The sequence below is a fragment of the Malaclemys terrapin genome, chromosome 2 (genome assembly GCF_027887155.1).
Source record: "Malaclemys terrapin pileata isolate rMalTer1 chromosome 2, rMalTer1.hap1, whole genome shotgun sequence".
NCBI classification, from domain to species: domain Eukaryota; kingdom Metazoa; phylum Chordata; order Testudines; family Emydidae; genus Malaclemys; species Malaclemys terrapin.
Genome location: NC_071506.1, coordinates 86101233 through 86118527, shown reverse-complemented (window position 1 = coordinate 86118527; position 17295 = coordinate 86101233). Strand labels below are relative to the sequence as shown.

The following is a 17295-nucleotide window of genomic DNA, read 5'->3' as shown; positions in this document are numbered from 1 at the left end:
ACAAGAGATTTTTCTTGGCTCCTACTTTTATATTCGTTCACTGATTGCAAGGTCCTTATTTTATTTTATATAAGACATACATCCAAGAAAACATCATTAGGATGACCTAGTGCCTCACCAAATCAGTGCAAAACCCAAATCCATTGGTCACCTTCTCACTTAGTCACCCAGCAATTATATTCTCATTAATGTAAATTATTACCTATGATCAGAAACACTTGAACGATCAGTATCCCTATGAGTTACAGTGGCAGTTTGAAGGAGTGAAACTCTATTTCTACATCCTCTTAAAGTCCTAAGTAAAGGGTTTAATTTCAATAACAGAAAAGAGGCATTCATCAAGAAGTCAGGGAGTGAAAGGCAAAAGGAGCTATTATAGGTACAGAACAAAATATTAAACACATAACTTGATGAAAACAATACTCACATACTTTCTTAAAACTTAGCCACCTCTTTCCAGCAGCCTGCCAAGGGTCAGATGTGTGGGAAGCAGAGACATTTCTAAGTTTGAAACAGCAAATCTTTTATTATCTCCACACCTCTAATCAAACAGGAGTGAAGTGTGGTAAGTCACCAAAGAGCAAACCCATAAGCAGTGACATAATGACAAAATGACATCAAGGAAAGCAGGTACATGATTGCGCTTCAGTTCCTTTGCCTTCTGAACATTGATTCCCTTGAGGATGGTGATGCAGATTTCTCATTGTTATTTTTGTTCACTTTGGGCTTTTATGGCTGCTTGGAGCTACGCTTCATTGTATTTGATTTCAGCTAATCAAGCATACAAATGAACAGGAATGCAGACACACAACACCGTGAGAGACACATAAGTAAGTTTTTTAAACAAAAAACTTTATTAGCCAGTAATTCCAGTGATGCAATCGGAATAGGAAGGAAAGTGTGTGTTGCTTCATTGTTTTATTTGGATATGAGAGTCCAGTGCTAACTTGTGATAACATTTCGAGAGAGAGAGAGAGAGAGAGAGAGAGAGCGCATATATACACATACATACATATAATCTGTATGCTGAACCTAATAGAAAAAAAATCCCATTGAAATCTGCTTTTTCCTTCCTGACCCTTACAGAAGAGTCCCAGTGAATTTAGATTTCAGGGTAGCAGCCGTGTTAGTCTGTATCCTCAAAAAGAACAGGAGTACTTGTGGCACCTTAGAGACTAACAAATTTATTAGAGCATAAGCTTTCGTGGGCTACAACCCACATACAGAATGATAAACTTTCTATAGACTTTTTAAATCAACCTATATTATACAGAAAAGACAGAATTCTCTATTAAATCAGGTAAAATCTTTGAGTGAATTCAATACAAACCTACTTAATTGTTATAGATAATTGGATGAATAATATAAAGCATTAAACAGATTTTGTAATACATACCAAGGATAAGGAGATATTAGCAGCAATTTTAACAGAGCTAAAGTTAGGTCGTTAAGGACCAATCCATACAGCCCTGCAAATCTGCGGATACCCACTTTATATCTGCGGCACCATTTTTGCGGCTTGCGTATCGGATACGGATTTTGTATCTGCGCAGGGCTCTACTGATCCAAAGCCCACTGAAGTCAATGAGAGTTTTTCCATTGATTTTAATGATTTTTGGCTCTGGCCTTAAATGTTGTTTGATGGCATTTACATTTGTAATCCAAAGGTTAAACTATATAATCTAATCAGTTCAATAGTTAAAACATAGAACAAAATCACGCCTCTTCTACAAACAGAACCCATGTGATCTACTGATCACATGTTATGATTTTGAATAGGATTTTCCAGGTTTTGTCAACTGAAATGTTTACCTTGTGTTCAGGCTTTAGATGTTGTAATTTTAATGTGGGAGCAGCTCATCATCATGAATATTGCCTTAAACAATGAGGACTGCTTTTTTAAAACTTTCTAAAGGAAAATTCATTTCAGCAATCTTATAAAATTTTTGTCTTCGAATGAAAAGTGGAAACTGAGGATTAAAAATTTTCATCCCTCACATCCATTTAGCTATCATAATAATATGATTGCCTTTTATATACACTGAAGAAAACTATGACAGGTTTCAGGGTAGCAGCTGTGTTAGAAGAAAACTATGTTACATATTACTTACTCTTGAAGCCTACCCAATTGCTTCTGCAATAGCTTTAGAGTATATTTAATTGAATCTATTTTTACTGGATTATGAAACAGGATTCTTGTTTTATATGTTGCCCTATGTATTGAATGTTCATGTTCTGAGATTTCAAATAAATGGGTATCACAGCAAAACAGTCAGAAGTAAATGCTATGCCTATCATCTTCCCACAAGGGGAGTGACTACGCTAATGAGACAACATTATGTTTGTATAAGAGTTGCTCAAGTAATATTTATATTAAGCCGCTGTGAGGACACACAGTGTAAAGCAATAATTTTCAGAAACCAGAACAGATACAGACTAAGCCGGATGCTCAAACTCATTAATAAAGTCTTCATTCCAGGAAGCCTGACTATCTAGTCTATTATATAGAAACAGCCAAATCACAAACCATTTTGCCACAAAGTAATTCAATAATACATCAGTTTTTGCAAGTGAAAATTCAAGTGGCAAACATCAGCAGAAGTACAAAAACATCTTATCTATGAAGACCTCAGAAAAAGCATACTCTGCTACCTACATCTCTACTTGCAGTTATCAGTGGCAAGTGTAAACTGCTTTAATTAATTTAAAGTTCTACAAACTTAATTGTTTATAACAGCTTTCAAGCACATTTATGAAGTGTTGTTTTTACTACATCCAGCAAAGCTCTGTCATGGGACGTAGTTAGACAGGATTTAGTGTAGCCCCACAAATATGTATCTTCACAGCATTTGGTTTATTGATATTAAAACAGTTGCACAGCCTGAGGTCCCATTTTGGACTGGATAAATTGTAAATTCTACCCAGTGATGGGAACTCATCAGGGATAGTCTCAAAGGCGGTAAATGAATCTTGCCCTTCCCTTTGCTGATACAACGAGGAATGTACTTTGTCAGCCTTTGCGGCTTTAACTACAGCTGGCTGGGTTTGAGGCAGGCTCAAAAATCCAATCTGTTCTTAGTAACACTACCGCCTCTGTAGAATTACAGGCATGCTTTCAATGGGCATGCCCCTGTAACTGCTGAGTGATGATTTGCCATCTGTATATGCAGTCGTCAATGTCTTTCTTGTTTTTTATATAGTTGCAGCACAGTATCAACACCACTGAATCATGTAGAAATCAAGGAGTTAAATGATAGGACAAGAATAAAGTTTATGGGCCCTCGTTTTGGGATTCAGTAGAGTTACATAAGGGCTGAATTTGGCTTACAGCTTTATCTGAACGTCTGTGCTCCTCCATTAATGATACTTAATTAGAAAAGAGATTTTATTAGACATGAGGGAGGTGACCACAATTAATGTACACAAACATCCTGAGGCAGTTTAAGAATCATAGAAATTTTAGGAACTATTTCTTAGGAAAATCAAAATTCTACTCTTTACATGACACGGAAAATGCAAAAACAATCTAACCAAAAGATTATATAGATTACTATAGGTATACTTATAGCCAACAGTTCTGATTCTGACCTCAGATACACCATTGTTAATCCGGAAGAACTTCACTGGAGTTTTACACTAGTTCAGAATCTGGCCCTTGGTAATACTAAGGCATCAATCAACCGAGACTCTCCAAAAAGAAAGACAAAGATCAATCTCTAACATCCTGTTTTAAAAGCAATTACATAGAGGACCACATTTCCAGTCAGCCGCCAAACTTTTGCCAACAAATTTTGCAAATGCAGTCAGTTGCCAGCGTTAAATCCACTTTTGTGCATTCAAATCAGGTAGTTAGTTCTCTAACTGCCCAATTTGCACAGCTAAATGAGAATATTTTGTGCAGGTAAAATTTTGGAGACTGTTAGATGTTGGATGATGATTTACCATATAAGTTATCAAAAATTTAAGACAAATATAACTTGGGCCATTTTTTGAATACATAAATAATAAGTTTTTTGTTTGCAGTATTTCCTTCCTTTGCTTGTCTCTTTCCCTCTCCTGTCACCATGAAATAAGAATGCCACATAAAATATGTAAAACTATCTTGGAGTTTTATCAAAGTTTGGTACTTCTTTATATATAGCTTTACATTTACATGTAACTTGAAAATTAGTAAAATATTATAAACAATCAAAAAAGCATACTTAGGGACTTTACCTTGAGCAGATAAAGCATATGTGAGTATGTAGCCTAAGTAAATTCCAAATAGCAACTAATCAACTATTTCAATATAAAATTAGAATTTTCATACCCTCTTCATTAAGTCATAGTCCCATTTTCATCCCCAAACATTATTAAAATAATGTTTAGATAGATTTATTTTAAAAGTCCAGTTAAAATCTGCATCCCTAAAGTCTGGGTTTAAATTTCTAGTTAATAATAATAATAATAAAGGCCTAAATAGTGTATTTGGCACTAGATTTACATCCATGATTTCACACAAAATGTATAAAAATTACTACGATTATTGACAGTACTAGGAAACAGCACTACATTAAAGCACACTAAGGAACACTTAGTGAGCACCAGCAGGGTCTAAATGTTAGTACCCTTTTAAAAAAATCACACCCCCATAGTGCTCATTACCCCACTGTGCAGACAAGCCCCTAGTTTAAAAAAGTATCCTTTGATTGTAACTTGTTACCAAATTTTCCAGTAACTGTATGAAAGCAAGATTTATATCTCCAACTAACTTTGTAATCTTCCGAATAATTTAATGAGCCATCTAATTGTGCGTGCATGAGTGTGCACATGAGCGTCACTGATCTGTTGTATTGAATCAGAACTGCTTAACTGTGTATCACAGGCTACATCTACACTATGAGCTAGGGATGTGATTCCCAGCTTGTGTACATATATTTGGGCTGACTCGATAAGACAAAGAGGAATTGAATACCTGCGAGTATGTGTACACGTGCTGGGAATCACACCCCTAGCTTGTGGTGTAGATGCAGCCATAGACTCTACCTAGCTAACAAAGAGCTTCTCCTTTAGCTCAAGTGATGGGAGCCTGTGCTTTTGGAACAGGGAGATCTGAGTCATCCCACTGTTGTTGTGCAACCTAATGATGACAAACACAGAGTCCACAGTGGCCACAGATTTATTGCCATTAATAAACTGCTTGGTATGCGATTGCACACTTTTGTATTTTTTACTGCTTTGTTTGACGTTTTTTGCCTGTTCTATATATTTCAAAATGATCTAGGAATATAGGAATCGCCATACTATGGTCTATCTAGTCCAGTATCATGTCTCTGACACTGGCATGGGAAAAGTGAAAGAAACCCTACATTAGGCATCCATGGGATAATCTTTCCCACAAATTAGTTCAGATCCTAATTCCTAATAATAGAGATTAGCGTAAACTGAGGCAAGAGTTTTAATATCTTTTCTAGAATTTGTTAGTGTGAGCTGTTGTGACGTTGGATATTCTTGTTATTCAGAGGAATGTCCAAATCTATTTTTGAATCTCATGAGGTCTTTGGCCCCAATGGCATCCTGTGGTAATAAGCTCACTTTCAAATTCTTGATTGCTAAAACTATGTAGACTCATTGCAATGCAGAGTATGACATAATTAACTTCAGATGTGCACAGTATAGAGTGAAACAAGCTGCTTTGGCTTGCATTATCTCACTTCATCAAGTATGACAGAGTTAACTTCAAGCATGGCTTGCCAGGCTCCTCCTTTTAAAATTATACAGTTACAAAAATCATAGGATGTGGAGTCCATGAGGGAAAGCTTTCTATGATGAAACACAGCTCTAATCACAGCAATCAACTGCAGAGTCAACCCTGTAATCTTTTACCTTATGATTAAAAATAGAGAGAGATTTTTATTTGTGGTATTTTCAAGACACAGGACATCTATTATTGAAGGAAAACTCTACAGAAGTGTACATACTGTTTTTTTTTAACTGCAACAATTCACCCACGTCAGCAGATGGTTTTAAGAAAGTTCCAAATGTGCTTCAAGAATCTTCAAGTTAACAATAATTTTGCTTTGTTAGCAGAACAGTTGTGATCTCTGTCATGTATTCTGTGAATTGTATAGGACCTGGGTCCAAAATGGCCAAAACAGTCAAGTCTCAGAAAAATCTACTGAGAATGCATTCAGTTCTGCTCCTCTCCCCCACCCAATTATAACAAAGATTTTCCACTATCAGTAGCATTACTTCTCTGCTCCTGGGAGATTGCCAACTTTCTAATTGCACAAAATTGAACAACCTAGCCGCACCCCTTCCCCGAGGCCCCGCCCCTGCTCACTACATTCCCCTCTCTCGGTGGCTTGCTCTCCCCCACCCTCACTCACTTTCACTGGGCCGGAGAAGGGGGTTGGGGTGCGGGAGGGGGGAGGGCTATAACTGGGGGTGCAAGCTCTGGGGTGGGGCCAGAAATGAGGGGCTCAGGGTATGGGAGGGGGCTCCAGACTGGGGCAGGGAGTTGGGGTGTAGGAAGGGGTGTGGGATCTGGCTGGGGGTGCAGGCTCTGGGGTGGGGCTGGGGATGAGGGGTTTGGGTGCAGGAAGGGACTCCAGGCTGGGGGGTGGGGCTGAGGAATTTGGAGTGTAGGAGGGGGCTGTGGGTTGAGGCAGGGGACTGGGTGTGGAAGGGGGTATGGGCTCTGGGCTTGGGGTGCAGGCTCTGGGGTGAGGCCGGGGATGAGATGTTTGGGATCTAGGAGGGGGATCCAGGCTGGGGGTGGGGCCGAGGGATTCAGAGTGCAGGAGGGGGCTGTGGGTTGGGACTGTGGATGGAGGGTGTGGGAGGGGGTACGGGCTCTGGGCTGGGGCCGGGCATGAGGGGTTCAGGGAATGGGAGGAGGCTCTGGGCTGGGGCAGGGGGTTGGAGTGCAAGGGGTGAGGTCTCCAGCTGGGGATTCAGGTTCTGGGGTGGGCCTGGGGATGAGGGTTTGGGGTGCAAGAGGGGGCTCTGGGTTTGGGGGGCTCAGGGCTAGGGTGCGAGCTTAACTCGGGCGGCTCCCATTCAGAGGCGCAGCAGGACTAAGACAGGCTAGTCCCTACCTGCCCTGGCACCGCACTGGGCCCTGGAAGCCGCCAGCAGGTTCAGCTCCTAGGCAGGGAGGTGGGGTAGGCAGGAGGCTCTGCGCGCTGCTCTCACCCACAGGCAGCGCCTCCCCCAGCTCCCATTGGCCTTGGTTCCCGGCCAATGAGAATGTGGGGCCGGTACTTGGGCCGCGGAGCCCTGTGGCCCCCCAAGTAGGAACTGGACCCGCTGGCTGCTTCCGGGGCGCAGCATGGTGCCAGGACAGGTAGGGACTGTCTGCCTTTGACATGCAGCACCGCTGACCGGACTTTTAAGAGAAGGTCCCTTTTCGACCAAGCATTCCGGTTGAAAACTGGACACCTGGCAACTCTCGCTCCTGGGCTACATCACATTTTAAAACTTGGGTATTTGATAATTAAATACATAGGAGGAAAGTAATGGGAAAGGAGAAAGCCCTACTAATACATTTTTAAATGTCCTATTACCTAAGGCCTCAGACTGCAGTCCTTGTTCAACAAGACTTCTATTGAAGTCAGTGGGAGTTTTGGCTAAGTACTGGATAAGAACTTAGGCCCAGATTTTTAAAGGTATTTAAGCATTGCTCCTAAATACCTAAGTGCCTACATCACTTTTGAAAATGAAACTTAGGCTTCTAAGTCAATTAGGCATTTCAATGTTGAACATAGGGGGAGGGATAGCTCAGTGGTTTGAGCATTGGCCTCCTAAACCCAGGGTTGTGAGTTCAATTCTTGAGGGGGCCACTTGGGGATCTGGGGCAAAATCAGTACTTGGTCCTGCTAGTGAAGGCAGGGGCTGGACTCGATGACCTTTCAAGGTCCCTTCCAGTTCTAGGAGATGGGATATCTCCATTAATTTATAGCAATGCCTAAATACCTATGAAAATCTGGGCCTCAAGGATTTAGGGCACCATAAGAGTTAGGCACGTGGGCACTTTTAAAAATCCCACCAGGTGCTTATCCACATCTTCAGGCATCTAAATACCCTTATAAAATCTGGTCTTTACCTTCCAAGGGAACAAAACAATTGTTCAAGGACTTGATCTCTTGCCACTGAATTTAATGACAAAACTTCCATTGATTTCTATGGTGTAAAATCAGGGCCCACATCCCATTTCATCTTCCACTCTACCATCTGTTAAGTATTAGATCAAACAGCGGACTGGGCATTTCAAGTTGAGATAGGAATTCATCCCTACTGCATTCATTCTGCCATTCATTTTTAAGCTAACGAGTTAAAAATGAAATCTCAGTCTTAACTTCGAATTCCCCAGTTTTTGGCAGTTTCTGAAGAGTGATTCGGCTTTTGTCATAAAAGAAGACATAGCAGATTATAGTTGTCTCTCTGCTTCTCAACATTAAAATCATTCCAAGCATTAGAGGAGTCTCATTCTGACATTACTTTATAGTTCTTTATATTTATTCTAAGGTGCTCTAAAAAAAAAATCCATACAAATAAAGGACACTAGTCTTTGTGCAACTACTGTTCCTAGTAACTGCAGATTTACTCTCTATCAGTGATTTTTGTCCAGGCCTTACAACATCCCTCTGAGTTTCTCTTAAATTCTTTCCTGCCCTTAGGCCTTCCATCATGACCATCTTCTGTCCAGGAGAGGAAACTGGATGAAATTTCCTTCAGATCCCTTAATTGGTCAGCGAGGTTGATGTTGACTGACACGAGGCACTCTATATCCTCCCCCAGGGTTTGCGCAAACTACCCTTGTGGCCTAGGTAATAGCATGGTTATTGATGCCTGCTGAGTGCATAAAGAAGCTGGTCAGGAAAACATCACTCAGTGGGTCAAATTCAGACCTGGGGTAAATGAGTTCTTTCCCGTCCAAAATTCATGTGCTGACAAGACAGTATTTTTTATTAGCTTCACTAAATGGTTAAGAGTCAGGCTTTATGCCTCAATGACCCCCCCTAAAGCTCTGTAGTCAACTATACCAGTGGCCCAATGTGTAAGGTTGGGCATATAGTCATTTAAAAACACAACTTTCCAGGAAGCCTCTTGCTTCTGTTCGGTTTGACCTGGTAAGTGACATCCGTTCCATGGCTCCTTTTTCCTCCTACTCCTAGCAAAACTCTTCTATGCACCCCAAATTCTATAGACCTCAGTAAACCTAGTATTGGTCCATCATCAACAAAAGGATTTGTGCTTGTTATGTTTGTAAAAATCAGTCATGTGCCAAGACTGATTTTCTACAGTAAGAGATTTTACAGCCAATTTATAAAGTCTCAGATAAAGGCTTTTAGCTACAGCAATACAATTTCTCTCTCTTTCTCTCTCTTTTATAAAGATTGAGTAAATTCCCATCCCAAGCACTGACTGGCTTTACATATATTAAAATCCTACAACCTCAAAGTGTTTGAATGTCATACATCACACAAACATGAAAATCCCCTTCAGAGCAGATATGTCAGTAACCCCCAACCACTGTTCACCCCACCTTCCTCCTTCAATGGCTAGAGAGAAAAGACAGGTTCTGCAGATGAGGGAGGAAGTGAATTCCTGAGTTGAGGACCCCCCCAACACCTCTCCCAAGAACGAGAATCTTTTCCTAATGTTAATGACAAGGGAGCTCAAGTTTGAGTGCTGCTCCTGACCTCAACTGTAGCAGCAGTGCATTGGGAAAGGAACTGTGTTTCAAATAATTTGGTATTAAATCACCTGGGAACTCACAGGCAACCCATGGAACATCAGTGTTAATTGCAAATGGTATCTCTGTAACAAACACAGCACTACTGCAAATTCCTATTGAGGTATATGGTCTCCTCCCTCAACAATATTACTGGGAGTTATACTTGCCCATGGAGAGGAGAATCGGTTGGGGGGGGGTATTCTGTTAGGGAGAATTGTTAGCACAAATAAAGGGAAACTTCACTTCCCACCATCAATGGCTGCTTCCCATTCCCCAGCTACCATTTGTCCCTCCTCTGGTTGCTCAAACTCCTGCTGTTTCTTCTCTAAGGGGCCTTGGCAACTGCAGCAGAACTAGAAGCAGTTCCATGAGAGCTGCTGCAGCATAGTCACAAGGCAAAAAGGGAGGGAGGTAGGCTGACTGATGGGCCAGCTGCTTTGGCAGTCTTTCAGTCTACCTAGGATCTTGTATGGTTCTCCTCACTATGGTATCTGAAATGCAGGATAATGGCAGCTATTCCCACTACTACTCTAACTTCTGTCAGTTTTGCTTTGCTCCCCAGTTGAGACGTCTGGCCAATCAGAGCAGAAAACTGCCAGGGTACAAGTAACTGCTGGTTCTACAAGAAGTCAGAATCCAGGACATTTGTCAATTTATCAGGCACTTGAAACAGAGTGTGGAAAACAAGTGCTGCATTGGGAAAGATTGGTGCCATTGGTCTGGGACCCATTCACTTCACTGGGAATGCTCAGCACTATTTAGGATCTGGCCCTGTGTTTGTAAAATTAATATTTTAGATTCTGTTTCATATACTGAACCTTGCTCCAACTTTTGCTAGTAGTTTTTAGCAAGGTTTTTTTTAAAAGAAATAATATATTGTAATTTCATTTCTACATAGTTTTCACACCTTAGAGTATTCACACCGAATCATTATGAGCTATCATGCAAAAAACAATACAGCAATCTTCTTAATTTCTTACTCTTTGTTATGCTGTCTCTAAACTATGTCAGACTCAATATAAAGGTGGCTGCATAGGGCTCTCAGATCTCAGCATTTTTGCAGGCAACTCCAACCGTCATGTAATCAGAGATAAGTGACTTAGTTAAAAATGAATGGGGCAGCTGGCCAAATGCTCAACCAAACAAAATGATCAAAGGGACAGTGCCAGATGTTTTCCATCAGCTTTGCACATGGAGGTACCAGGGAGATCAGCAGGAGCATTACACTAAAAAGAAACCAGAGAAGCCAACTCTAGTTTCAACCATAACATGAAGAATTGACTATAAATACCACATTCCTTAGTGAGAGTCCCAGAGGACATTCCGTAGGTATTTCTAAAGCCTACAGGAAAAACATGTCTACTATTGTCTGGCTTATTTATATGCATCCTCCTGCTAAATGTTTTAATAATAGTGCATAGCAACTTGCTGAAATATATATATAAACCCATTTTAGGAAGTTGCTAGTAATGGTGAGTCAGTGGAATATGTCAAAAGCTGCTGTTTTGCTATAAAGTATGTGTTCGCCCAACCTTTGTTCATTTAACTTTAATGTTTCCCAATTCCTACCCCTATTTCTTTTACCATTTTCGATTACTGTAGTTTTAAATTTTGATTTCATAGGCTTGGGACTTTAATTCCTGTGAAAGGCCCAGAGATGCTTCAAGATTTGTTCTTGAAAACGAGACTGTTTCATGTTTTTTCTATTTTTGTCTTCTGAGAAAGTTTAAATATCAAAAATAGTTAAGGTTGTTTACACTGTACCTCAGCAAAAGACATTCTTGACATCATTTGTATACAACTCTGAGCAGTAGGGCCACTCAGTCAGTGCTGCCAGACATCCAGCCACAGGGCCTCCACCCTCCAGACACGTAGGGTCCACCAATAACAGTGTGATGCTAACTGCTTCTGCTGTTGTGGAACATGCATGGCTTCATACAGTTCTGTGGTGAGAAAAAACTAGAGTTCCCTTCCCCACCCCCCACTGCCTTTATCACAACCCTGGTTTACACCCATTACAGGCTTCTCCTGTTTAACAGAAACCTCCATTCGCTATCTCACTAATTACCGCCGGGGCCACACACAACATTTCGGGCTACATTACCTATCCCTCATCCAAGTCACATCACATAGGAGTTTGGGGCAGACAAGTGAGGGGGAAGAACACTGCATGAGAATGTTGTGCCATGCAGAGCCCCTCCCCCCAATGTAATGGCTTTGCAGGGGCCCCCAAATCTGTTTAACTGGCCCTGCTGAGCAAGACTCTTGGAAACTGCTGCCAAGTAACTTGAGACAACGGAGTGATTTAAGTCACTTCTCAGGTTCTTTTTTGACTCTCCTGTTTAGTGCTGCCTGCCTGAGAGTGGGAGGAGGAGCTATGCTGAGCCTGCAGAAAATGAGAAGGATTTTTTCCCTGAAACAGTTGAAAGATCTCAGAACTTTCTTCTTGACTAATGTGCAGACTAATCAGATTGCTTAGAGGGTGCTGCTGAACATCATTTCTCATTTCATTTTGTCCTTTTCTTGCATATATTCATAAAGTCAGTAGTTATGGATTTGTCACCCAAAATGCTTCTTTGTTACAGGGATGTTTAATGAATGTATAACAGGGCGATTGCATCTCGAGAAACTGTTTTAAATTCATTTTACGGGGATAAACCACTTTGGTCTGATTTTGATCTCATACCCATTCATTTCAGTGGAGTTACTTCTGAATTACACTGGGGTAAGTGTCAGCGGAATCAGATCCTTCATTGGTAGCCATGCTAGCAATGAGGGAATAAACCACAGTCTAGCCATTAAACTTGCGTCTAAATACAGCGAGCTTAACCTTCAACCTGACCCAGTTAGGACTGCTTTGAATCCAGCTGCTTCATAGATGACTGCTGGAGCTTTCCTCTTTGCATCACATACATAGCAACTGTGCATGCTCACAAACCTTGTGCTCCTTTGATTCCAGGCTGCTCCCTCCTAGCACCCTGCTGAGTACAGGCAGTGACAAATGGGACAGAGAGGGATGAGGTGGAAGCAGGGCTATAACTTTACTGCTCCTTCACCTTATCCAGCATAGGCAGCTGAGCACAATGAGAAAATTTCCCTGCATTACTCCCAGGAATGGTGTTGTGAGTGCCCTCCCTCTACTAGAACTGAAACACTGAAATAAGTACATTTATCTTTGGAAACTCTTTTCTAATGAGACTTCATGGAAGTTACTATTTCAACTTCACTTTTTCCCCTTAAGAAATCATTTAAGCACCCTGCTAATTTACTGAATTTGCAGGAAAATCATCACCTATATTTTCAGTGACTTCTTGGCTTCGTTGCTTCAAGAGAAAGATCAACTCAAAATAACCTCAGAAGCACAGTTCAATAAGAAAGACGTATATGTATCTCAGTAGTTGCAGTTTGAAGGTCACAGTTGCCAAAAGCTCCTGGGCCATGGAAAATTGGCTTGCACATTGTGGTGCTCCAGGGAATTTGGTCCACTGGAACTGTGAGTTCCAGTAAACTAACAGGATAGATAGAAAAGTGAGAAGAAGAGTATTTGGTGAGTAATCACACTCTAGCATGCACACATACTCCAGTATTAATTAGATTAATCGCTAATAAAAACAAGAAGCATGCCAGTATTTTGTCCTTATGAGCAATAAGTAAATATAAATAATCACACTCTGAATTACGTGTTTAATCACAACCAGGTGAAATATAAGACAAGTAAAAATTAAATACATGGAAGTAAATATCCTACAGGGCAACTGGAAAATTATTCTAATTTATAAATCCAATTTGCCACCTCCTCTGCAAAGAAATAAAAGGAAATTTTGGGCTTAGTTCCCATGGATCTTGCAGTAGTGGCAACACAAGTTTGTTTCATAATCTGCATGCATTTCATGGACAGAACTTGCACTGATGTCAAAGGGAAGTTCTGCAGATGAAACAAAAGGAGCAAAGTATGCAGTTGAAATGAATGGTATGGACAGGTGAGGAGCCTTTTCCTTACCTTATAGGGCCCATATTCTGACATCAATTTTTTCAATGGACTTCTGTGGGAGGTATGGCACCAAGGAGCCAATCATGCAGTCTTTATTAAGGAGGTGGCCAAGGGCAGGAGTGGTAGTTTAACGGAGTAAGTTCGGTTCCTCCACATTCTCTCCCTTCAGACCCATTGCTCTGCATTGCCCATATGAGGCTTATTAACTTTCACTGCTTTGCCCTTTGTGCTGTGAAACTTGTAGTTAGAAGGTGTCCTGGGGGACTGTGTTTGGACAGGCCCTGAAAATGTCCAAACCTGGGCAGGATAAGTAGGATTGGGCAGCAGCGCATCTGTGTGGATGCCTGTTTCCTCTGATGGATTGTTGAAATCTGCATCACTCTGATGAGAAGTGGGTTCAAGGCTACTTCCCTAGGGGAGCAAACCATTTCTCTCTGACTGAACAACTGAGTTACTCTGGCATAGGGAGGAATGGAACTCTCAGGGAGAACTACCATTTAAGTCAATGGGAATTTTTCATGGGGAAGGGCAGCAGGCCGAGATTATCCAACAATGCCTACTGAGGCCTGATTTACAGAGGTGCTGAGTAACGACAAATGTAAAGTCAAGTCAGGGGGAATAGTGGGGCACAGAAAACCCCTGAAAAACAGGCCCTAGGCATCTCAAATTGGACTGCATTTGAGGAACCCAAAGTCAGCTGCCATTTTTTAAGAAGTAACTGAAAATCAGTGCAAATAAAGGATCTTTAGAGTAAAATATTTGGGCCTTATTTTTCTCACACACAAATTTTACACTGGTGTAACTCCATTAACATCAAAGTTCCTGATTTACACTCATGTAAAGAAGAGCAGGAACAAGCTCATTATCTCTGTATCAAACCATTAATTTTGGACCCTTTTAGCAACTTGTTCTCTTTCTTTTGAAAGGCAGACATAAAGCTATAAAACTGTGCAATTATGCATTCCTTCACTCACTGCTGGGGTCACTTGGGCTGATTTTCTGATAAAAGCAACACGTCATATCTCCAAGGCAAGAAAAGTGCTGGATATTTTCATTTCCATTTTTATGGCTATGGAAATGAAACATCCCAATTCCCAAGATGATAGGATTTACTGCTCAATAGCCAATAAGTCAAAGGGTAATAATCAAGGACCTGATTCTATTCTCACTTACACCAGTGTAAATCTGGACTCACTCCACTCTATCCACCTGTATAAACCCAATGAAAGAAAGAGAGGACTCAAGGCCTAAGCTCCTGATTATATTCTGTTATCAAACATGAGATACGTGGTGGCCTCTGATGGTCTGTAGATACAGTCTGTAAATACTTTTACAGATTGCTGTCCTCAAGAATCACGGAATTCACATACTGGAGTCAGGGAAGTTAGACTGTGATTCCACAAAGCCAGAAATAGTCTATACTAGAGAACTTCATGCTATAGGATAGCAACAGAGCTCTCCATTTAGAATCTGAAATGCAGTACAGAACTCTCAGAAGTTGAAGCAGGAATTAAGCTAGACACTATTCTACCATTTGCTAAAACATTCAGTGCATTTGCCTTCATGCCTTCTGCATTCCACAGGGCTGCATGCTGAGTTAATAAAACCTCTCTTGGAAAATGCTTTGGAAACACGGATGGAGTCCCTGACTGGCCATATGGCAGAATCTGGCTATTGCTACCAGACAGCTGCAGGAAGTGAAAGACAAGAAATGGGAGACTGCATCACCAAAGACATATATACAATTTTGGCTAATGTCAACAGCTTCCAAAATATTCAAAAGCACCAACACCTTCTTTCTTTTCAGGAACTTTAAGTGATGCATATGTGATTTAGATTCAGACACATTACCAGCTGAGCTTTCAACAAGTTTTGAAACAATTAACACAAGTATGTGAAATGATAACAGACAACCACGTTTTCATTGCTCAGCTCGCAGATAAAAATTGAGATTCCAATTAACTTGCTCTTTTTAAAAACAAATAACATTATCATCAATAACATTATCACCATCATTCTGTGATTTGAACACCAAAACAATACAGTAGGTTTCTTTTCTTAAAATGAAATTATGTATTTATTACTGCTGTGATGCAACATTTAAATTGAACAAAGAAGTTATCCGCATCAGATAACTAGGGACAGTAAAATCAAAGAACAGAATGAGGCTTGAAACGTTCATCTTTTCATGTACATTTAAACTAAATGATAAATTTGAAATTGAACAGCATCTTGTAAAATTCACAATATGAAGTATTTAGCAGCACCCTTGTTAAGAACACACAGAGCTCATTTCTAAATGAAAAATATTGATCTGTGACTGGCAATGAGATAAATCTAAACTACATCCACTATTTCCTCATATTTTAGTTTTCATTTTATTCAGTTAAGCCATAAAATAACTTTGCATTTCCAATGCTAGTGTTCCCTAAACTTTTGTTTGACAATAGAAACATTCACAAAATGTAATTTGTAGAAAATAGTGTAAATCTATACACCTATATTTAAGAGAAAGGTCAGATTTACCAAGATAAAAGCATCTATACTGAAATTGTCAAGACTGTATTGCTATGTCAGAACTATACACACATGTGGACAAGTGCACAGTATGTAACTAAAATTAATCTGTATGAAATACTTGATTTATTGCAATACAACCTTTTAAAAGAAATATTCTCATTTAGATGACATCTTTAAAGAAGTAGCCTCACTTTGTGTGCCTGCCTGCATGAGAATCAGCAACTGCAACATCCCAAGAAAAGAAAGACGTGATCCTTATCTATTTTTGCGGGGGTGGGGGTGGGGGGAACATAGGAAATATTTTTTTAAACCAACTCGGAATCCAAAAGTGGACTGAATTTTCTGATGAATTGTCTCACCTAGCACCATCCCTTCTAACTGTTCATAGCATGATAAAAGATGAACTGAGAAGAAGCTAGATTTATGTATTGTTTATAAGGTATTATTTTGCTGCTAATCTTAGATAGCAAGTAAACTTGATCTATCTCTTGTACAAAAAACTTAAAATAAGCACTTGCATTTTCTATTTCTAATCAAGAACACCACAAGTGAATTGCATAAGTTCCCCACAGCAGGAAAGTAATCATAATGCATAATAATAAAGTGGTGATTAAATGGCAAAGTGATCTGAAAACATCAACAAACTGACTCACATACTAGCAGGAAACATGACTGCAAAACACAAGCAGCTCAGACAAAACTTAATGGCACAGTACCCGTTATAATCCTTCATGCTTTACCTGCTGATTGGAGAATGGCTGGAGGAGATCTCTGGCACAAAGCTCTGTTCGATTATTGGTATCCTAGATGGAGTGTAAGAATGGTAGGCTGTCAGAACCACGCTGCCCGAGTCCTTTATCTCCATTATCACAGGCACATGTCTTCCCTACTGTCTGGCAACAAAGACAACTACCAGCATTTACTCACTTACTGGATCAAGTGACCCTGTCACAAAAGCAAACGCATGACCTTACACTGTAATAGCCTCTTACTACCGTTTGCTGTCAGGAGAACTGTGTAAGTGTTGAGATGGCTCTTTCTCCTGTCAGGACAGCTAAATTAG

The 17295-nt window shown here is 40.4% G+C and overlaps 1 protein-coding gene across 3 annotated transcripts in view; it reads right to left on the bottom strand.

Moving 5' to 3' along the window:
• The window catches only part of ARHGAP28 (Rho GTPase activating protein 28), a 167266-nt gene that overhangs the window by 81923 nt on the left and 68048 nt on the right, over positions 1 to 17295 (bottom strand). Inside the window, exon 1 of one of the 3 annotated variants that reach the window (XM_054017578.1) lies at positions 16973 to 17255. The exons of the other annotated variants lie outside the window; for them this stretch is intronic. Within the exon in view, the coding sequence (XP_053873553.1) occupies positions 16973 to 17097 (125 nt within the window). The 5' untranslated portion in view covers positions 17098 to 17255. Of the gene's footprint in view, positions 1 to 16972; positions 17256 to 17295 lie in introns of those variants that run through there. 3 annotated transcript variants of the gene reach the window in all.